General features: G+C 39.4%; 1 protein-coding gene across 6 annotated transcripts in view; it reads left to right on the top strand.

The window, feature by feature from the left end:
* LOC106745415 (alpha-catulin) overlaps positions 1–23,316 on the top strand; it is an 85,917-nt gene that overhangs the window by 36,055 nt on the left and 26,546 nt on the right. For all 6 annotated transcript variants that reach the window (XR_001374523.1, XM_014620998.1, XM_014620995.1 and 3 more), the window contains 2 exons: positions 7,766–7,955; positions 20,728–21,005. Coding sequence is in view for 5 of the 6 variants with exons in the window: in XM_014620998.1 (XP_014476484.1) it covers positions 7,766–7,955; positions 20,728–21,005 (468 nt within the window). In the remaining variant the exon portion in view is untranslated. The remainder of the gene's footprint in view (positions 1–7,765; positions 7,956–20,727; positions 21,006–23,316) is intronic.

Genomic DNA, 23,316 nt, shown 5'->3' with positions numbered 1-23,316 from the left:
TGACTATACTAAACTAAACGGAAAAACTCGCGACTCGAGCAAACGGACACATACACACACATGATCGATATATCTCATATCTCATCCGCGGTATGGCCGCAAGTAACATTAATTGACGAACCGGCCAAAATTTAGCATTCAAGTTCGCCCGTCTCGGACGCTTCTTCCCTCTCTCCCGCCTCATGAAACGTCAATTGCCCTCGGCGGACACTTTGATAACAGTTTGTTTTTTTGTTTGCCTCTTCCCTTTTTCTACCTGTGCATGGCTGGCGCGTGTTAACGGATCGAATTTCAATTTCTCGCGGTCGGACAAACCTCGACTGACCGACCGACGTTTGTGCATGTCGCGACGTATGCGCGGCGATACTCTTGAAATGGAAATTGCGCACGGGTATACAATAGACCGATGGGCTACAACTGAATTCTCCAAATTAACCCGGCTCTTTATTCTCTCCCGCTTCCTTCGCTACCCTCGCAACCATCTCGCGGTTCGTTCGTCGCGGTCGATGTTGTAAGCGCATGCAAACACACGGATTAATTAGAGAGACCGTTCTCTGACTCGCGGCTCGCGGCGGAGTAAATTGGTCCGATAATTCGTTTCCAAGGGCTTTATCAACTTTTGTTCGGCGACAATAAAATTTCGGCTGCGTGTACAGCGGAACCTACCTCCCTGCCTGCCTACCTGTTTGCTTACCTGTCTGTCCGTCAGTCGTAATCCCGTGTGTCTCCCGGAACATTTGTTCCTTCTCCTTCAAATCCTTCCTGCGCGTTTTCGCTCCCCCTCTTTCCACCTAATCGAAGCACATATTCATTTTTGCTCTTCAATCGCCGGGTCATCCTAACCTAATCGACATAATCTCTCTTTTCTATCGCAGTAGGAAACTGGGCTGAGCTGATCGCGACCGTCGAATATCGCGCGCCGCTCGTCGATCTTTCGCCATCATTTCGTTTCACGCTTATCTCGGGAGCGTAATCGACGGACCGCCGCGGGGATAGAAGAAAACGTGTCGAAACATACCGCGTAGTCGACGAAATAGGAATTCCCGTGAAATTTCTAACGAGCCGCGCGACAGTAAGCTGACGAATCGGGGCAACTGGCATGTTCGCTTTTGACAATCTGCCTGAGCGCGCGCGCGCATGCGCGTGAGGACATCGTGGCGCAATCGCGTCGTTATTCGCTGCAAATTCCGGCAGATCGACGCTTCACATCTGACTCATAAATCGATATATTCTGCTTTGATATGCTTAAACACTTTCTTTTGTCAAGTTAAGAGTTTAGGCTACTTTGGAAATAGCCGATATTAAAAGTTGGACGGCTAAGTATTAATTAGAGAAGAATAAGCTTCATATCATTTTATTGTAATTATTGTTCTTTTAACTCCCCAAAAGGTATAAAAAGTTAAAAAAATATTAATAATTCCGATGCAATTCAGAACGCAGTCGATGTTCATTGGGAGAACTGATCTTTTGAGAATAATTCGGAAAGAAAGTTTCTTATTGGACATCGGTTATGTTCCGACCTACGTTGAAAAAGAAGCGCTCAGAATATTGAAACCGAGTATACAGCGAATGTTCGCCTGGGAAGAACGGTACGAAGCATGATCCGGAAAATTTACGTCACAAGGCTTGATTACGTCACAGGACGCGGGACTGGGGCGAGGGAAGAGTCCTTGTTGCGAATGAAAGAGCGAAAAAAATCATGTCTACATGTGGAACCAGGAGGAAGAGGAGTGGAAATGGCAAAATGAGAGAGCCTAGGACGGAGGACGAAGATGAAGCATACCTCATGCATTTTTTATAAATGCGCGTGGACTCGGCAACTTTGCCGGTCTGAATAATCGTGTGTATGTTGTTCCCCCTCCTCTCTCTCTCTCTCTCTCTTCTCCTCTTCCTCCTCTACCTCCTCCTCTCTCTTCCCCTGGCTCTTTTCTTACGAATACAAGAAAAAGGAAAGCAAGAAGGAGAGTAGTTACGGTCAAGCGAGAAACGAACGAAGGGAGAATAATAGAGCTTCGAGCAATTCGAGCAATTTACCCGCACCAAGAGGATTTAAGTCCTCTAATTAACACGGATGCTGGACATTTTCCTCTTCCTCTCCGGGAGGGCTCCGGGCAGCGCAGTCCGGAAAATTGAGAAGCGAATTCAGAAAATTTATACCCGAGTCTTAAAATCAGCCAAGTCTCTACCACGTCGAGAATCTCATTTGTGTTCCCGACTCACGGATACTTTAATTAAATTTATCAATGGAGAGCCCCTCCGGCTCTCTCGACTCCGCTTTTTACGATATGATTCTTTCATTAAGTCGAAATTGACGTTTTTTTATACGGTGAAATGGCGAAAGAAGTCGCTAAAGATAGTCTCTAAAATGTAGCATAATCTCGAAAATCGCGCCTTTGCTCATTAGCACTTCCTTCCGGTTAAATGTTGAAAACATTTCCGCGTGCGCTGATTTATAGCGGTCCGATCCGCCGATGCTAAATGATACCTCGAGTCACAGCAGGCGGCAGTCATCGCTCTCGCTATTGTGGTAGCGATACGACGTTCGCGGGAGGCTCTCAGCAGTGGGTTTTGTCCGGTATCTACTTCGCGAACGGGAAATAAAAGCAAACGAAGTTTGGATTGAATGAAACACGCTCACTTCGCTAATGTCAAGCGGCCAATGTGTCAATAGAGCGAAATCGCAAATATCGATGCTTTCTGCGAGCCTGAAATATTACCATTCTCGTGATAACGTATCAATACATTTGTAAAAAAAAACTTCCTTTTCTCTTCCTCTCTCTTTCCCTCGCAAATTTCGTGCCCGTTGGAAAAAATCGATGCGTCTGCGATATGAGACGTTAAAAGTTAAAAGAGGTCTATTTATGACCCATGATATTAAACCTGTACAATGCGCGGTTCTGTGTATCGACAGGCGAGGTGTATGCATTTATACAGCGGTGCATCTGAATCATACTGAGAAAAAAATTTTTGGTATTTGAAATTATAATCCTACACTTAAAAGAATTACAATAAAACGAACCATTTTTCTAATAAACGTTATTATAATGTTACGTTGATAATAACACGTTACATACATTATTACTATTTTTGCGGTTAAATAAAAAATATGAAAAGCATATAGCTGAGACTGAAAACAAATATAATTTCTCTCAATGTGCAACCGAGTTTTTATTTTGGTCTACATGCAATGGAAAATTTGGTTACATCAATGGAATCGTTCTTTCGTATAGAATTAAAGGTTCGAGAGAGAAGTTAATAAAATGAAAATCATCAAAGTAAGATTTTGTTAGTCGATAAAAATCACATTTAAATAAGCTATCCTTGAACTTCCTACGAACGTCAAAGCAGCAGTTAAAATTTGACTGAGATATGCTGCGACCGATAATAATGTGTCCATAGCATGTTGATCATTGAATCTTCGATGAACTCGATCGGCACGCGATTACGCGTTAATAAACGTCCGGATTATGACAGCGGGATAAGTTATTTTCGGCGACGTCACGTGCATCACGGTATCGTGTATTATGACGATAAATTTACGGGCCAGTCCTCCTCTTCCTTCTTACGGGTATGAGAAGTTACGAGACAAAGAGCTGCCGCTACAACTATCACGACGAACGGAGAGAGAGATGCGCAAAGGAATGCCTCGATAATACGGCGCGACGTCAGAAATGATGGACGATATCTCGCAAATTAAATATTCTTCGGCGATATCGAAAATTCCGCGAATAGCTGAATGCAAGCCGGGGAGAGAGATGAATTTCACGCCTCGAAAGTGATTAACCAGCGGTCGCCAATGGCACTCGACCGATATACTCGCCGCTTGTACGAACAACCCCCTTTTATTGTTAATTTCGAGAGCGACCGACCGAGGAGAGCGGAAGGCGAGGGAGGAGACTGAAAAAACTAACTGAAAAAAAAATGAGAACGTGCGCAGCCACAGTGCAGAGCATAACAATTTGATCTTTAATAAGGAACGAAATATCGTACGCGCGCGCGCGTGTGTATGTGTGTGTATGTGTGTCCCGTATTAATTCCGTGCACGGTTGATATCTCGATAGGCACAAAAATTATGAAGGCCGAAATTCCCTGTGTAGTGACACAAAACGATTCGAAATAACCATTCGGCGGTAATACAGCCACGCAGTCGCGTGACGTCCACGCATTCTCTGCATGCATCGCACCGACCTACGGGAGTAACAACGAATCGCAGCCAATTATCGCAAACTGCGTAACACGTCAACGTCACGAGACGTGTATACATTGCTCGCTGGCCCGGAAGTACTGAGTGCTTTTTAAAAATTCCATTTCACGTTGAAGCAAATTGCAAAACTCGCGCGACGACTGATAGAAACATTTCCTCGGTGGAACGCCGACTCGAACAACAAACCCGCATCGCTATCGCCGCGACCACCGTCGAGGAAAAAATTCTCGGCAGAATGCGGAAGAATAATATCATGCCGACCAAATGGAACTTCGCGATGGGCGGGTGCGCGCCATATCTCATCCGAGCGGAGCGCAATATTGCGACGCATTATTAACTTTTCGGATAAACGGCCAATAACCAACATAATTAACATTTATGATGACCGGCGTCGCAGCATCAATCCAACGCTTAATTATACAAGATGACATCTCCTCTTTTGTTTACCTTGTAAAGAAAATGTCTTGAGATCCAATTAGAATCTAGTCCGATTTCCCAAGATTAAAAATAATTTTGTATTCTGGTTGAAAAATTTATGCAAGCTCTAATTAGAAGTCTAGAAGAAAAGCACGAAAACCGACGTACCATTTTATTTTTAAATTCTAAAGTTGTGTTGATTGGTGTAAAATTAAAACTCGTGTGCACGGATGCAAACCAGCAACACTTTTTTACCAAAATATATAATAGTTTTATGAAAATTATTACATATTTTGTTAAAAACAACTACTTTTAAGATGTTTGAGATTTATGATGTTGAGGATTGACACTTTCAGAAACTAGACTCCAAAATTAATATACCTACTACACTTGTAGGAAATTATCAAAAAATAAAATAAAAGCTCAAAAATTAGCTCAAAAATTATATCGAATAACTTACTGCTGATTTGTTATTTTAATTTTCACAAATAGGAAGCTCAATACAATTTGAACGCAACGAAAAGTTAAACGATACTAATAATACAATTGAATGTGTTTGCAAGCAGAAACTGTCATCTCAGTTCCAACTACTACAATGGATAAAGTTCATGTACTATCCAACAAGATTTAATACTTCACAGCTGAGAAATATAGGTTTGCCAGTCTATTATACCTAGTTTTGGTATTTTTCCTCTCCTTGAGAAACACCCTGTATATTCATTTACTACGGTAACATTGAATTTGCTGCCTCTCCAAAATTATTTCTCTCCATGTGTACGTACGTGTATACGTTCGTCCGCCCGTCCGTCTGTCTATCTGTTCATTCGTACGTACGTATACATGTACACGCGTGCACACTCGCGCGCGCATTCATCTCCTGAGACAATAGTCCCGAGTCTGCCCCTTTGCCTCCGCATCAGTAGTCCACATTCCTCTTCCTACCTCTGAGCGAGAGCCGAGTTTCCAGCCGTGGGACGGAGACCACGGTCCTGGAATAGACAACAAGAGACGATGCGCGCGGCCGCGAATGCATTGTCTAATTGTGTGGAAAATGTAGTGTAGCTTCTAGTTCGCGGACGCTCTCAGGGGCGCGTCAGGTAAAATGCGATAGGACGAGACCGGAGCAACCCCGATGTAATTCCACGCGTAATAAGGCGAGTCGCTGCGTTAGCGCAGCGCAGTCGTTAGCCGTATCCGACGACTGTTGAAGTAGGTGCGGAGTTGCACGTTACACGTGCGGTTTTGTACAGAGCGGCCCGTGGTTATTTTGAAATTGGACCGTCCAAGAGAGAGAGAGAGAGAGAGGATTAATTAAAACGCAATACCTATGGGCCCAAAAGAGACGAAAGGTCTCTTTACAACGTTCCTTTACAACAAACACTTCAAGCTCTACTGTATCATTCCGCGTTGACGTGCTCTCAGGTTTTCTTCTCGAGATAAAATTTTCGCTGACAGACACGAGAAAGATGAATCTCGAGCGCACGCGTTAGGAACTTTAATTCGACACCTGAATTATCGCTGTAATTTAACACTTTGCGGGCCGCTGTCACGCTGGCGTGACTTTTGCTCGCCAACGGTTATCGGCCGCTGTCACGCTGGCGTGACTTTTGCTCGCCAACGACTTTCGGCCGCTATCACGCTGGCGTGATGGTTTGACGATCAGGAAACATTGTTTTCAACTGTTTTCCTCTCCCAATTCAACAGACTGTCTATTATTAAAATCTTTTTTCGCGGACGCTTGTTTTGTCAGTTTGAGATTGTCTTTCGCTACCTTCAGATATAGGAAACTTACGTTAGATATCCCTCAAAATGCCAATACCAATATAATTGGAATAAAAATAGTGTAACAGTTATTTTAGTGCCTTCTTTAATAATAATTATATACCAACTACTTATGTATCGAAAAATTGCGTAAATATCACCGTTGGCGAGCAGTAGAACCTGCGTGAATCTCGCCGGCGGCAGCGTAACGGCGCTTCGATAAATGCGCGGCCCGCAAAGTGTTAATCACGAGAGAAAGTACACAGATAGCAAATTTTGAACAGTTTTCTTATTGTAAATTTTTTTCAATTTTACTATGTTCTCTGCACGGATAGAAACAGTCTATGAAAAAAAAAAATATTTATTCGGTGGGTACTGATAATAGTTTACTTCGATCTAAATTCTTTTATTTCAATATAGGATAAATAATTATTTTCTTGAAAAAATTATAGATTTTTAAGAAAGCGCATGTTTTATCATACGAAAAAACTGGTTTAATATAAAAATATCTGCATTAATAAGTAAGTTATTAGCATTTATCGAATAAAGATTTTGTAGCAATCAGATATTTATTCTTTCTCGATGTAGTAGTGCAGAAATAGATCGGTAGCAAGGTTTATTTCGCTAAGGAATATAATAAACTTGAAAAGATATTTAAAAGTTCTGATGCGGCTAACAAATAATAAGAGTGATAGGCTAATGAGAACCGTCGTTGGATGTTGGGCGTGATCATTTAAAACTTACTGGCTAATGGTATCTTTTGAAACCTTCTTCTGTAATTACTAATAATAAACTTGTTAACCTTCTGAGTGCTATAGATGCATATATGCATCCAGCAACTGTCATTGGTGTGAACTGATGCATAAATATGTCCGATGCACTTCGGCTTATATTCTTAACGCAGATTCGGCAGGTGTTTTCGATTTTTTCAACTTTTTTATCGATTAACTTACGACAGTCTAAAGTACTTCGTTCTCAATGATCGTTTAGTTTTGAGTGTTTCTGCATTCGAAGAGTTAATAGTGAACTTCACTTCCTAAAACATAAATAGTATACATGAAATAGAATTTTATCCGTGTATATTTTATAATTGGCCACGATGCACCGTCCGTTCCGTAAAAATTCAATAAGACTACCGTCGAAGATCCATCTCTTTATCGTTAGGAGAATTGTATTCGAATATGACTGTAAGCGTGTAATATACGATTCATCTACTCACTACTCTTCTCATTTCATCATCTTACTGTCTCAACGTTTCTCTTTAATTACCCAATGTGTGATTTATATTTAGAAATTTAAATATGTGTGAATTATTCTTAGGGTATTTCTCCTTTCTTCATTTCGATCAATCTTTGCGCTTACCAAGATGCAATGTCTTTGCAGATTTCCACGTTAGTCTCGCACAGAGAACGGCCGCTATGTTCGGACCGGAGTCTGCGAGCAGTCGCCAGGGTCGGCCAGGCGGTAAATTTGGCGGTCGAGAGATTCGTGACCGTCGGCGAAACTATCGCGGACGACAACCCGGAGATCAAACAGGAAATGTACGAGGCGTGCAAAGAGGCGAGAGTCGCTGGTAAGAAATATATAAACACAATATGGCATAATAATTAGAATGTAGCGAAATAATTCGAACATCAATTTCTTTTGCTGCATAAAAAGGAAACAGTTTGTCCGAAACGGACAAACCAAACGTGTTTCTGTTAAGGGAAATAGAATTTGTAACTATAAGAGCCAAATTTTACTTATAAAGACCAAAAATTCAGTTTTCTTCAATCAAAACGCGTTTGGCTTATCAACTTCAAATAAATTCAATCAACCAATTAAATAAAATCAAACTATTTTTTCCGTATATATCATTGTTGTTCGCATCATTTTCATATTCGTTACAAAATTTCGTCGCATTCATATAATGCATTTTCGCACTTGTAGAGCAATATATTGTAAAAATGTCAATAATATATTCTCGCAATTTGCACTGACCGAGGAAAAGTGATATCACCGCGATTCTCGTGAAACAGTTAGAATTATCGTTGATAATATTATTACATCGAAACTTGTCTTTTTTACGACACGTTATTATCTAGCGAGCGACATGGAGATTCGATACGGATATTCGATGCGCGAATTAAGGCGATGCATTAATTAAAAGTTAGAACAATGCAAGCGTATCGAGTTTTACGTTACGAGGCAAACTCGCGTTAAAACTTGAGGCATTTCACGCAACAATATCTTGCACCAGGCATCGCACGACCGTCGTATGTTGTGAGATTATTAAAAACTGTATATTATTAGAAACTGCTGTATTGTTTAGTGTAGAGGGAGATAGCTCCAGCGAATCAATGCGAAATTCGATATGAACCGAGATTATTAAAAGAAGAAGAAAAAGAAGAAGAAGAAGACAGAGATATGCACGAAGCAGCAGGAGAAAAAATTCGTACGACGTAGTTTGCAATAATAATGGCGCCGTTCACGTAGATACACGGGAGACGAGTAACTGAATTTCAAATGCAAATCTCTTAACCCCGTTTCTCTCATCCATGGAGATGCGTAATAATGATAATAGGAAGAAACGAGCGGGATATCGCAATACAATTTCTATCTTGGCTGCAAACTTTATTGCGACGTTGTATCGCCTGGCATTTTAATTCTTTAATCTATATTACATTTCATCTATTGAAAGCCGTATTTTCTCCCTTCCGGAGGATTATGCCGTTGTCGAGAAGAACAAATTGCATTATGCTCACACCGAACACAAACGATTCTCCTTTCCGCGAACGATATTACCTTCCTTGGCAGATAGATATTCTTCATCAGCGTTTTAAATAATCGCATTACCGCGGATAAACTCGTAATCGCGCGACGAGGCCATTCGCAAGCACGATACTTTAGAATGCATTTACGAGATTCCATTTGCGAGAGTGTATTCTAGTGCGATTAGAAAAATTCAAAGATAAAAATAAAAGATTTTGGTCGACTGTCAACAATTGCGGCACCGCGCAGACAGCTTTTTCGTATTCAATTTTTCGTGTAGGATATTGTGCGTCCGTTCAATTGAGATGCCTACAGTAATCTCGCGCACATGCATTCGGCGGTCTTCCACTACGTTACTGTTTGTGAGCGAATGCACTCAATTGCTCGCGTGCAACGCTCCCGCTGGATCTGCCCAGCGCAGGGCACGGAATGCAATGAAGGATCGGTGGCAAGGGAAATTCTTTCAACTCGAGTTTCGGTTGTGCAATTGTTTATTCGGCTGTTGAGACAGAATGGCGATCTGCTCCTTACAGTGCGGGGCGTCATGGTGTTCTTCTTCTTCTTGTTCGCCACGCGCAACCACCGTTACCGGACGCAACACGATTCGACGATCACGACGTTAAATGACAAATTAAATGAAAAATATGATTAAAATGGATAACCGGCAATCGTTCGCGAAGCAGTCGCGAGGACGCTATTGATATCTCGCAACGAGATGACTCGAGAAAGTTAACTTGATTTCTCGCACGGACGGCCAAACCCGCAGCAAACCGATATTCGCGAATTATTCGAATCGCACGAGTTGTTCTAATTTCGATTTGAAAGGTCTCTCTCTCTCTCTCTCTCTCTGAGTGTTCGCTCAACGTTTCTTCTTTCGTGCTCTCAAGGCACTCAGTTTTATACCAATATACTTTTTTTCCAAGCGGGACGAATAGATTGGTTGTCCTTCGATCGAACGAAGCTTTTCGATTATGTTCAAATATGGCAATGTTTTTTGCTACTGACAATTATGTTCTTATAACCGAAGACGTGATTAGACACGCGTGTTTCATATTTATTTGTTTTGTTGTCAATTCGCAATCCGCGTGTTATTGTTTCGAAATCGCGGCTCGTTCCCCGCATCATGCTCGGCTCACGTGTGATGAGCATGATAACATTAACTTTTTCCGTTGAGATTCAACTGGAATTTTGAACAGACACTATGGATTTTTTCAATTAATTCTTTCGTGACGAACTCAATTGGGCGTCCAGAGAGCTATTCATCTTCAGTGCATGTACGGCCACTCATTATTCAAACTTTAAACTCCAAACTCACCACAGTTTAAACTCATTTATCCGGAAATATACAGTCTTCAACGCTGATGCAGAATTCCCATGAATTTCATTTAATTTGGCTTTGATTTGCGTGGCCGTTAATTGAAATTCGTTTGAAGGATCAAATAAAAATATTTTATGACGGCACGAAATTCATTTTTTCCATTTTTGCGGCAAATGCGAAAACGCTCGATTTAAATGGCTAGCAAACATTAACTACGCGCTGCATTTGGCTGAAATTTTGACAGAGGGTGCTTGAAGAATAACACTTGCCAGCAGTGATGTCGTTTAATGAATTGGCGTTATCTCATGGAAATTAATCAAACTTTTCAAATTACCTACGTAAATATAAATATTGAAGCGCAACGGAAAAAGTCAGTTTTGATCAGCTATCTGAGTCACATGACCTAGGCGCTATATTCTTCGCCTATCACAACAAAAATATATACGATATACCGGTAAGTTAAAATATTTTATATATTTTTAGTATAATAATAATATATCATTTATATACTACTTAATAAAATCGTCCTTTAATGTACCGAATTATAACAAGTAGCTGCAAATTATGGAAGAAGTATTCCTACTTAGATTAATTATTGAAATTAATTTCTCGCAACCTTACCTTTCCTTTTTACTAATCTTCCTTCTCTCACTTTCTTACTTGCTTGCTCCAAGTATTATCATGCAAAAAATATAACGGACTTTCGATATATTGAATTCAGTTGTGCTTTTCTACTTATATCTAGGACTCTAATTGCTACTACTATCTTTGTGGTTAGAACCATAAAAAAGATATAAGGATGAGACCAAAATAACTCTAATTTCTTTCCGCGTACACATGCGATTATTTATATATGTAAACGAAATCGCGATGTCTATAATAAGCACTGAAAGGATACAAATAGCGATTCCCATACGCAACCTTGCGCGGAAAGGTGATCACGCGAGGCGGAAAATACATGCTCTGTATATCAGTTCGTCTGTGTACTTGCGGGGATAAAGTTCGTAACCTTTAAACGTTACTTTCCGAAGTCTTATCGCCAGTTGGCAGATTATATCTCCGTGCCTTCACGCTACGGTGCACATTGCAGAACGACGAATCTCACTGTGTTGCTGGTGGTAACGCGCGATGACCCAATTTCACTGGTCGAACCTTGAAAGGTTTTTTGCCGCCTACAAGAAGTAGAAGAAGACCCACCGGCCGTATCTTTGTCAAACAGCTGGGAAGTAATGGCCATATAGGGTCACGAATATTTCTTGTCCGGCACACCTGTTCGCACTCGCACTTCAGTTAAGAATTGCGCGCACGGAAAGAGGAAACGGCCCCGAGACGACGCGGTCTTCAGTGGGAAAAATATCTCCCGCCGCGGAATGGGAGAGAAATCTTGAATAAAGATCTCGCACCAAGGCGAGCTCGACATAGCTTGACGCTGACGTTAAACTAAAAGGACGAGACTCTAATTTGAAAGTAAGACGGCGACGTGTGCGAGACCGGCGGAAGAGGCGACGATTCGTTTACAGCCGTGTCTCAAGTAGAAGAGAGAAAGAAGGCGAACAAATCATATCGCCCGCCGCCGGCTCTCTTAATACAGAAACGCTATTATTACGCCCGGCGTGATCGATTTTACTCTTTAAGGAAAAGCGATGTAAATAATAAATTGAGTTTTCGTCACAATAACCGAGGTCAAGCATTTCTATACAACCACACGCGACATGATCTACGAGTTTGGAGAATTGATGAAAAATTCCTTATCTAATGGAAATTCGATTATCCCGCGGCGAGTGGCGCTTGTCGAGACGTGGAAAGTATCGACGTTAAGTACTAATTCTTTAAAACCTAACCATCACAATTGTTACAATTGTATTCACACTGAGAAAAAAAATAAAACATATTTGGAACAATAATGACATAGTAAAAAAATTATAGTTAGAAAATATTAAATATAGTAAATATTACTATAATACGGGTTACAATTATGATATAATGTAACGAATCCATGTGAATATTTTATTATGAATTATAATTATTTTATGTATTATTATTATAAAGTGGCAAATATAGATTGATAACAGAAATTGGCTACTTTTAATCGACACAATAATAATAAATAACCAATAATACTATATGTAACAATATTCTTAACACATAGGATGTCTTACTATAGGATGTCTGTCGCTAAGTGTCACATGCATCTTATACGAGAGGCCGAAACTAGTTGAGAGAGAAAGAGGTAAGTTGGCTAATTGATTATTTCTATTGTTTTCTAATAGGTTACAGAATCGAGCGAGTAGAGATTTTAAACGTGTTAATAATAGTTATGAAATTTCTACTTGCTCGATTCTGTAACCTGTTAGAAAACAGCATAAATATTCTTAATTAGCCAACTGACTTTAACCTTTAGCTAATTAGCCCTGGTTTCCTCTACTTGCAGTTTAGGTCAGTGTGAAGAAAAAAGTCCCCTACCATTTTGCAAACAACCACGCAAAATTTTGAGTTATTAATTATTGAAAATATAAAGTCATATATACAGTGCCAACGTTATTACTACCTTCCACATGACCCCCCTCCACTGTCCAAAACGTTGCAGACCCCTCACGCCGCTGACGGACGCGCAATTTAAAAAGGCTCTATTATATTTGATCCACCCTCGTATATATAGGCTATTTAATTTCTATATATTATTTCCTCGGAGCCATAATACTTCAAAATGTGAAATTCTATTGTTACTACTAGTCTACTAAAGTTATAATTTCACGAAATAGAAGAAAGCCCGGAAATATGACAGATTGAAAAAGAGAGGAAGACTGGGAAAGAAAAGGAAGGGGAGAGCATTTGAGAATGTTCTTATGTAGCGGATCACATTTTAATTCTGGAGTACACCTAAGCCGAAATCGAGTGTAGAAGAGGTGCGACACGCCGACAGAATGTTTTAACTCTCAGTTATGCTCTCATTCCTAAGATAATGCTATTTTCGATGCTTCGAGGAACTTAAACACGCGCGCGCGCGCACTCGCGCGAACGAGCGAGTGTGCCGAGAGACAAGAGATGGCGAAGGAGCGGCATCGCAGAACGGAAAGCAACTGCCGTAAAAGATAAGTGGCGACATGCCAAATTTATATGCCACGAGTAACAGCGTGCGTAAGCGGCAAGGATAAAGCCAACGTTGAAGGATAATCTCGCTCATCCAGCCGGGCGCGAGCGAACTTAAGAGGAGCCAGTGCCAACTCCGGCCACTCGAGCGAGATGTGATGAATGCGCAACGTGCGGTTAACGTCCGCTGTGCGTTTCGATGTGATAATTACCAGAAGAATTAACATTCGCACGCTTCCTTGTGTGTTGGAAATACGTGTATGTATGTGCGAGCACGAAAAGAAATAATTTAGAGGAACGTTAATTGTTTTGCTGTCGTAGCGAATAAATGAACATATATAGAATGATTCTTAACACACATTGATAGTCACGCTTATTTTGGAAAAAACTTTTGACTGCCGCTGATAAATTTCGAGAACTCGCATAGATGATGTCTAAAGAAATAGATATTCTCCTTGTACGCTGACAGGGAAATATTTGGTATTTATAATGTCATATTAACCCTTTGCACTCCGCTGTCGCCGTAGCGGCGACATGGTTGTTTTGCTGCCTCGGCACTTTAAGAAATTTTAAGTCCTAAAATTTATGTTTTTCTTTTATAATATAAGTTAGAATATGTTTTGTTATAAAATAGCTAAGAAATAAAAATTTTGTTTTATTGAAACGACTCTATTTTTCTTCTACATCATAGGTATGTACTTGGAACTAATAGCCTCTATGCATTACTAGGCTGGAGTGCAAAGGGTTAATATCAAGTGTTACACACACCGGCAGAAGAATACCTTCCGAATTACCACCGGAATAATTCAGAGGGATAACAAATTTTACGCTGTCGTATCAAATAACTAAATACTTATAGTGTTTCTTAAATGAAAAAAAAAGAAATTAAAACAATCGTCGAAATTCAAACAATTGTCGATAAAGGATCATAAAGAGCCAAGGCACAAAAATTACAATATCATGAATAAAATTTTATTCATCAAATTTCTCGTAAAAAAAAAATAGTAATGGAAGCAATAAAAAATTCAATGAAACGTCGATGTTACAGAGTGCCACAAATATTTGTAGTTGATTCAACCACATTTTTCATTGGTTTCAATCAAATTGATTTCAATAATTTATATAAATTAGAATAATTTGTCAATATTAAAATCATTGTGGGCTGCTTATAATAAAAAAAAAGTAATGCCAGTAGAATTTTTTTCATTTTGAGCTCTAGTCTTCGTTTCTTGTATGAAATTCAAAGTATAAAATACTCGGTATTTATAATAAATTATTTTTATATAATAAACTGTCTTTTCTTTATTTAGAATAACTATATATCATGGCAAAAGAATTATTGCCAAGAGAACCATTTATCTAATAAGTATTACTATAATGCGTATGCGCAGTGATGATACCTTATAACCTTATATATATATTGTTACTTCTATTTTGTGATTGTAATAATTAGTTACTGAATTAAAAGTTAGTGAATTAAAAAGTTAATAATTTTTAACTTAACATAATTAATTTTAAATAAATTAACTTTTAATTTAAAGTAGTTGATTTTTAAAATATATTAACTTTAACTTATTAACTTTTTTTATATAAATTATGATCATTTGTCGATATTAAAATTATTGTGAGCTTATAATATAGAATAAAAAAAGTAGACAACGATGCTAGTAGAATTTTTCCGTCTCTACGAGCACTAAATTTCTTATATGGAATCCCGAGTATAAAACAGTGGGTACTTTTTTACAGTAAACTATCTTTCTTTTCTAGTATAAATTTAATCTGCGATGGACAAATTAATTATGTAAAGAATCATATGTATATATGTATGTATATATATGGTTTTTGTAAAATTAACCTTCAATTTTAATGAGTTAATTTAATATTAACTTATAATTTTGCGGTTTTGAAGTGTTGACATTACTGATTACAAGACATCAATGACATAGCAAGGCAAGCGATATTCCTAAAAAATCAGTGTTGTTTATAGTGGCCATGACCAAGGAGCGTATTCAATATTCTATCTATCTAAAATTTCATCTCAAGGAAACTCTGCTAAAATAATCCTGCCGAAATAATTTATACTGCATGCGAGGGCAAATCAATAAGTACCCGTGTTAGTAATGAAGACGTAAGTTTTTACCTTATTTTTTTTTTATTTTTTTACGTAATCCCCTTTTAGGAGAATACGCTTTTCCCAACGATTCTGCCATTTTTTGACCCCTTTGAAAAATACGATTTGTTGAACTCTGCGAAATAGGCCTCTGTTTCGGCGATGACCTCCTCATTCGATCTCTTTCCATCGAGCCATTTTTTCAAGTTTGAAAACAGGAAGAAGTCGCAGAAGGCCAAATCCGCAGAGTACGACGGATGCGGCAGCAATTCGTAGCGCAATTCGATCAATTTGGCTGTGGCGGAGTGAGCCGGTGCATTGTCGTGGTGGATCACTTTCTTTTCGCCAAATGAGGCCGTTTTTTCTTCAATTCAATATCGAATCGACCCAATAAATCAGCATAGTACTGCCTCATGATAATTTTTCCCTTCTCCAAATAGTCGATGAAGATTGACGCCTTGCGCATCTTAGAAAACAGTGGCCATCACCTTTCCGGCTGGGACTGTCTTCGCCTTCTTCGGAGCACGTTCGCCGGGTGAAATCCATTGTTTTGACTATTCCTTGGTCTCCGGTGTATAGTGATGGATCCATGTTTTATCAACGGTTATGACCTGACGCAAAAATTCCTGTGGATTGCGCTTAAACAGCTCCAAACACTGCTTCAAAATTGATAGCCGCATCCGCTTGTTGTCCACCGTGAGCAATCGCGCACCCATTGAGCCGACGGTTTTTTCATTCCCAAGTTATCATGCAAAATATTGAATGCCGTTTCGTACGACACGCCTACGGCCTCTGCTACTTCAGGCACTTTTCTTCGGCGATCAGCGAGAATCATGTCGTGGACCTTTTCAACGATTTCCTCAGTAACCAGGTCTGCAGGGCGGCCTGGGCGCTCCTCATCATCCCCATCAAAAACAGATGAACGACCACGTTTGAATTTGTTGAACCAATATCTGATAGTTGTCATTCGATAGGGACAATTCCTCAGTTTCTTAACATAGATTCTAGGTATTATAATTTGGTAGTCCTTAACTTATAAACTGTCACCGTAATTCGCGTCCGCGTCGATTGCGGGACTCCTTCGCTCCCGCATTCGCGCGGCAGCGGACCCACTTCAGCTAGCTCAGTTTTATTTCTCTAAATGGCGAGTCGAATCCCTCGCTATTCTTCGTGGCAGAGCGTCGTGGTTCTTACACGTTCTTCCTCGATTCCGCGGACACGTCGGGAGCGTGTTGAAAACGCGGCTGCCGTCCCCGCACCAGCATCACAACGCAGAACACCGAGGCTTTTCGAGAACTCATCGAAAGCGATCGGTACTTAACTGTTCTTGAAATCTCTCAGGAACGTCAGTTCGAGCTGCCTATCGGTCAAAAAGGCGCGGCACTCCGATCAGAAGTGTGTTGCTTCTCCATGACAACGCCAGACCCCACACCGCAGCAGTAACACAACAAAAATTGGCCGACATGCACTGGGTTGTCCTAGAACATCCACCCTACAGCCCAGACCTGTCACCATGCGACTTTCATATGTTTCGGCCACTCAAGGAAGCTTTCCACTTGGCGGACAGCGCTTCACAACGAACGAGGAAGTGCAGTTAGTTCGTGTGCAATTCGTTTGATACACGTCCGCGAACTTTTTATGATACCGGGATTAAAAAATTACCAGACCGTTGGAGGAAATGTATAGATAAGATGGGGGACCGTGTAGAAAAATAAGAAAAATATAAATTAGAATTGATTTTGAAAAATATATGGTTTTTTGGCAAAAGGCTCGTTTATATTTGATCCATCTTCGTAAGATTAATTCAACTATTTTGAATTATAAATATAATCAAGAAAGTGTTTTTTAGTTCAAATAAATCATCTGTTTAATTTGTGCACTCTGTTAAATATTCATTATGCAAAACAGATGTCCAAACATCGGTACGTTCGCCGTAGCATACAATTTTTTGCTTATTAAATACGTTGTGTGTGAGCGTGCGTGCGGGAAAACTAACGCTCAGTTAATTTATTTTTGCTCCTGGTCTGACTAATCCATCTTTTAATTTACATGCTAACTGCGCAAGAAGAATCTCTTTATGGCTGAATTTTATAGCATTCTCTCATAATACTTTCACCTTCCGGAGACTGGAACATATAGCTTAGTTTAATGTGGAACAAACCGAGTTCTGCGTTCCGCCGAATTAACTATGTATAATATATATTAACCGCGTTTTCCACTATATTCATATGTCTCGTTTAATTCGCGTCCCGTCGCGTGACATTCGCCCGAATCAAATTAACGACTCCGTCCAACTCCGACCGACCAATTGATCGGACTCGTTAAATGAGCGGGAATATCGGAGAGGGCTGCTCGATCGTTGACGTTCTCGAAATCAAACACGCGCATTTCATCACGATATTATACTCTGTGCAAGTCCTGGATCCGCGATTGCAAATAAGCCGATATTTGCGCGACGTAACGTCGATATATAAATCCTATTTCTATGTCGGCCAACCGGACCTCGGTCGCGGTTATAAAAAAGCTCCCGCAGCTTCCGCGTGTGTTCCGAGGCACAAAAGAGCGATTTTCATTATGGCCTGTCGATTGGCGAAAGATGCGCGATGTAGATTCACGCGGAAGACGCGTTTCTCGCGACACTTTTTCCATTCTAGACGATAAAAGCGGCGCGGTTTTATTATTTCCGCGGAAATTAGCGGAAATAATTCCGATTGGATTACAGCGTGCTGACTCACATTCGCCAATCGCACAAAGGTCCGGATTAATCGTTCAATCGTCCCCGCGTCTGAGGAGAGAGATGCGTAAAGAGGGATGCGCGCTGCGAAGTATCAAATCGATTTAACGGCACGGACAGAAACGGTAAACGGCGGATAAATGTTCCGTTAACGAGTAAAGTTGGTAATTCATTAGTCGCATTGATCGTCCATAAGCGCGTACGCGTTATCACGGTTATCGTAAAACGGTGTTCCGAGCTGTTTATTCCCGCAATTTGATGGTACCTCGCTGATGAGCGCAAAACCGCTCGCGAACGCGTACGCAAATCTGCATTGTGTACGGCCGGGAATATTCTCCCGATGGAGTCAAAGCGACGCGCGTGAATCGATTACTTGAATCGCCGCACGAAAGGGTGTTTGCAACGATCGAGCAACGCCACCGATTGACCAAGCAAATTGCGAAGCCTCCCTTATTCAGGATCTGATGAAAATCATGAAAGAAAAGCACTAAAACTGACATAGATATAATAAACAAACACCCATGTTTCTCAGTTGTGAAGTTTTAAATCTTGTTTCGGACAAGAACTTCTGACATTTACTGTGTACAATAAATTAAGCTAGTATGAATTTGGAGTTGAAGTGGTAGTTTCTGTTTGCATGCACGTTCAATTGTGTTATTAGTGCCGTTTGACTTTTATGCTTTCTCCTTTCGTTTGGTTTTCTTCAAGTGTAACTGAGTTTTTCGTTGTCTGAATCAGACATCAAATGAAAACTCGACTATAACAGAACAAAAAAATTCCTGTATAAGGTTCCTTCTCAGTCAGTTGTTTTCAGTTATTTCAAATGAGTTTCAATGCAGCTGAATTTTTGCATGATTGTTCTCACAAGGAAACTAACTGAACTGAAATATGTTATGAAACACAAAAATCTAAGCGACAGATATTTTTTTATACATGTCCATTTTGAGTTTAAAGAAATGAAACAACCACAATTCATGTTGAATTATTTATTTGGACTTTAACCTATGTGATAATTGATACCAGACGTGAAAGAGTGTTGTTATGTCATTCAAATTATATAATCACATTGCATGTGGCGGAAGTGGTCAGATAGGGCAAAATGTAATACTCATCGTAATATGAGATAAGAGTGTCAGAAATAAAGAGTATCCGTAGATTGCCACCTAGAAATATTTGTACGCAATATACTAATGTTCATAGTCAGTGAAACTATTTTGCAAAACGTTTACAAGTGATACATTAACTGACAGTTTTGAAGTAAGTGACTTGTGTGCACCGACGCGCCGTCCTGCTGGAAGATGTACGGCCTCTCGTCGGCCACGGTATCTATCTATGGCTTCACTCTCGTCAAAACGCGTAAACCTCTTTTGTAACAGTTTTTTTTTTAAGAAATGTGACGGCATGACGACATCCTCACTGGAGACGACGCCTAGGACGTGAAAAAAAGCCAGAAACGTTCTAACTATTATGGGAATATCTTTGGGATCGTGGGCAAGTCAACGGTCGTTCCTTCGGTTCATCTTGGCATCGACAGGAAACATATTCTCGTCCGAAAAAAACCTGATGTGTCCCATAGCTTCGTTTTTCAACCAACACAGAAGCAAATTATAGCGAGCAACTCTGTTCATCTTGGCAGCTTCGGAAAGCATTTGTCAAACTTTTATCACATAGAATTTGAAGCGTAGGTCCTCTTCGGCAATTCGACATATTGTAGTGTCACTCACACTCATTGTTTTTGCCAACTTCGTTAAAGACAGCCGTGGGTCCTCTGAGATGCACTCTTGAGCCTTTTCGATAATTGCTAGAGTCCTTACAGACTTTTTTTCGAAAGACTCTTCGTCGTCGGGTTGGCAGAACCTTTACGGACGTCTACAAAGCCAAATATATAGCTACAACATCATATACAGTCGATCTTGGATACCCGAAGAACCGAATAATTTCGGTCTGCGAACACCCAACGCGAAGATTTTCGATTATCGCTGCCCTTCGGTTATACTCCGCACTCGATCTTGTCTGCTCAGACATTTTGAAGCTATGCATGCTTACTATAAACATCTAACTTACCCAAACGACAACAACGACCTACCGCCGAAGGCAAACGAGGCGGGAGATTCAAATTTAAATTTGGCCGGATTTTGGTAGCAGACCCTGTATATGTCAAGTTATTATCACTAACATTTTAGTAATATTAACTAGAAAAATGGTTCCCCTAACTATTTTTACGGTTAATATCAAAAAATAAATATTGTTGGCACCGAAAATAACTATACTTTTCTATTAAAGAACTTTGCAAGTCGAGTTACGTGATCATTTTCAAATGATATGCGTCTTTTTGTGTTTAGGATCGGCGATCGAGAAATTATGCGAATGCGCCATGGAAGATAGCCTGGCTGACCGAGGCTCTGTCGTAAGAGCTGCCAGATGTCTTCTAGGCTCGGTGACAAAAGTTCTCTTACTGGCAGACATCGTCGTGGTCAAGCAATTACTTCTTGCCAAGGATAAGGTCGCCCGCAGTCTTGGGCGTCTTGAAAGCGTCTCCAATTTCACCGAATTCGTCAAGGCGTTCAGCCAATTTGGAGCGGAAATGGTCGAATTAGCGCATTTAACGGGCGATCGTCAGGTAAGATTTATATCCTACGATATCGATGACGTTTCATGATTCATTTATCAGAAAAGATTCTACTGTGCACAATTAATTTCTGCAATACAATCAAGATGTAAAAAGTCTAAAAAAAGACACTCCTCAGATCTTTCAACAATCATCATTTTTCTTTCAGTTTTATACTCTTTCCATTTTTATTAACACATTGGATTGGTATATAGTTGTAATATTTTATTTAAACCTAAAATATATACTTAATAAACATACAAATATAAATGGATTTTAAAAATAATATTTATTAAAATATTATCCTTTATGAAGAAATACGGAACAGAATACACTGAGAGAAAAAATATTTGAAAAATAACAAGAAGTATTTTAATAAGATAAATAGAAAGGGAGGCAAACGAAAACCAACACGCTGATGTATATATATATATATATATATAGAATGTTATATATATATAAAACATCCTATGTGTTAGGTTGCTACAAAAGTTTTGTCAGTTTTTTAATCACAAATTTGAGATTTCATATTGGAAAGACTAGTAACAAATCAAATGTAAATAAATATATACAAGAAATTGACAAAACTTTTGTGACAACCTAATATTAGATGCTTGAATTAATTTCCGCCGTTGACTAATAGAGTTCAGTAGTTGTGCTATTTTAACATGGCTGAAAGTGGCTGTTGATATATATGAAAGTACTGTCAATAAGCTATAATCAGTGTATGATATTAGATCGTAGTACACAATTTTTTATTGCATTGAAGATGTCGTGTTTCGTACTATAAAAAAAGCATTTACGGGAACCATTACATTCCTGCTTACATCCCATGAAATCTGCTGCTGAAAGACATCGTTTGCTAATAGTGGCTTGTGGGAAGCATGCTCTATCTGAAACAACTTGCAGAGATTGGTTTAGACGATTCAAAGGCAACAATTTTGACGTGAATGACAAAGTGCATGCTGGTCACAAAAAAGATTGAAGATGGATAATTGGGTATTACTAGAGCGAGATTCATGTCAGACATACAAAGAGTTGTCGGGAATTCTAAATATCGATGAGTTAGCAAACGTTTAAAAGCAGTGGGAATGATCCAAAATTTAGGAACCTTGGTATTATTATATAATACTAATACTACCGCGGGCAGCTTTCTCTTTCTCCCTTGTTCTCTTTCTCTCTGTTGTCAATAGTCGGGCTTGACTCATAGAAACGGGTTCCGCTCGCATTCCGAACGTCCAGCTTGCCGCTCACGGCGGAAAGCACATTGCCGCGATATATATATATTTCTTTAAGGACCCTATATATATTATTTATATGTATATATATATACATATATACAGGGTCCTTCAAAAGTATGAAAACGATCAAATAACTCGTCAGTTATGCACTAAAAAAAAATAATATTAGAGGGAAAACTGTTGAGTTTCCAAAAACCTATCTGATGTTTAATTGTGATGTCCATTTGTGTTCAGTCCCAAATCTTGATATTTGGAATCTTGAGTTCTATGAAAACCAAGTAAATTTTTTAAAATAGCAATACCTTTTTTCACGAATCATGTTGATTTGTGTTCCTGTCGATTTTTTCTTTCCAAATATGTAGCTTAAGTTGAGTCAGGTCCCAAATTTGAGCCTCACTAGATCCAGATCCTTCAAAAGCAGAAGGCGGTCAAATAACTCGTCAGGGATTGCATTAATGAAGCAAAATGTTGAGGGGAAAATTTCTAAGGTTCTAAAAGGTCTATCTGATTGATGAGACATATTATCTTTCACTTTAAAAGTGACATTTCAACTGTCAGTTTAATACAATTTTATTGTGATCAGTGATCCATAATGTTTCTTGTAACATTTTAAACATGTGAGATCTTTGACACAAAATTCGAAGCAAACTCTTAGTTCGATATTTATATCCATTAAAAAAATCAGAGTACACTTGAGGTCGACTAATAAAATCAACAGCTGTGAACAAACTGGTTGACAGATGACGTCAAAATTCTACGTGACAATTAGGTACATTGATACCAACTTATAGCAAAAATTTTGTTTTCATATCTTTTACCTGGGCTTTTGAAATGAACAATTCCCGGTATTTATTTAACTGTTTATAAGAAGTGTTTCGACGACTGGATTATTCGTTGGCATAAGTGTATCGCATCAAATGGGACCTATTTTGAAGGCAACAAAATAAATTTGTATGACTAAACCAATATTTTGCGTTTTATTGAACAATTCCCGATATTTATTTGACAGAATGTATATTTGAGCGTACGAGTGTAGCATGATAGATAGCGTACCGGTCTGCTATGCTAAAGGCCCCGTGTTC

The sequence above is a fragment of the Dinoponera quadriceps genome, unplaced genomic scaffold (assembly GCF_001313825.1).
Source record: "Dinoponera quadriceps isolate SergipeBrazil2010 unplaced genomic scaffold, ASM131382v1 scaffold1651, whole genome shotgun sequence".
Lineage (NCBI taxonomy): Eukaryota > Metazoa > Arthropoda > Insecta > Hymenoptera > Formicidae > Dinoponera > Dinoponera quadriceps.
This window is presented reverse-complemented; position numbering and strand designations above follow the sequence as displayed.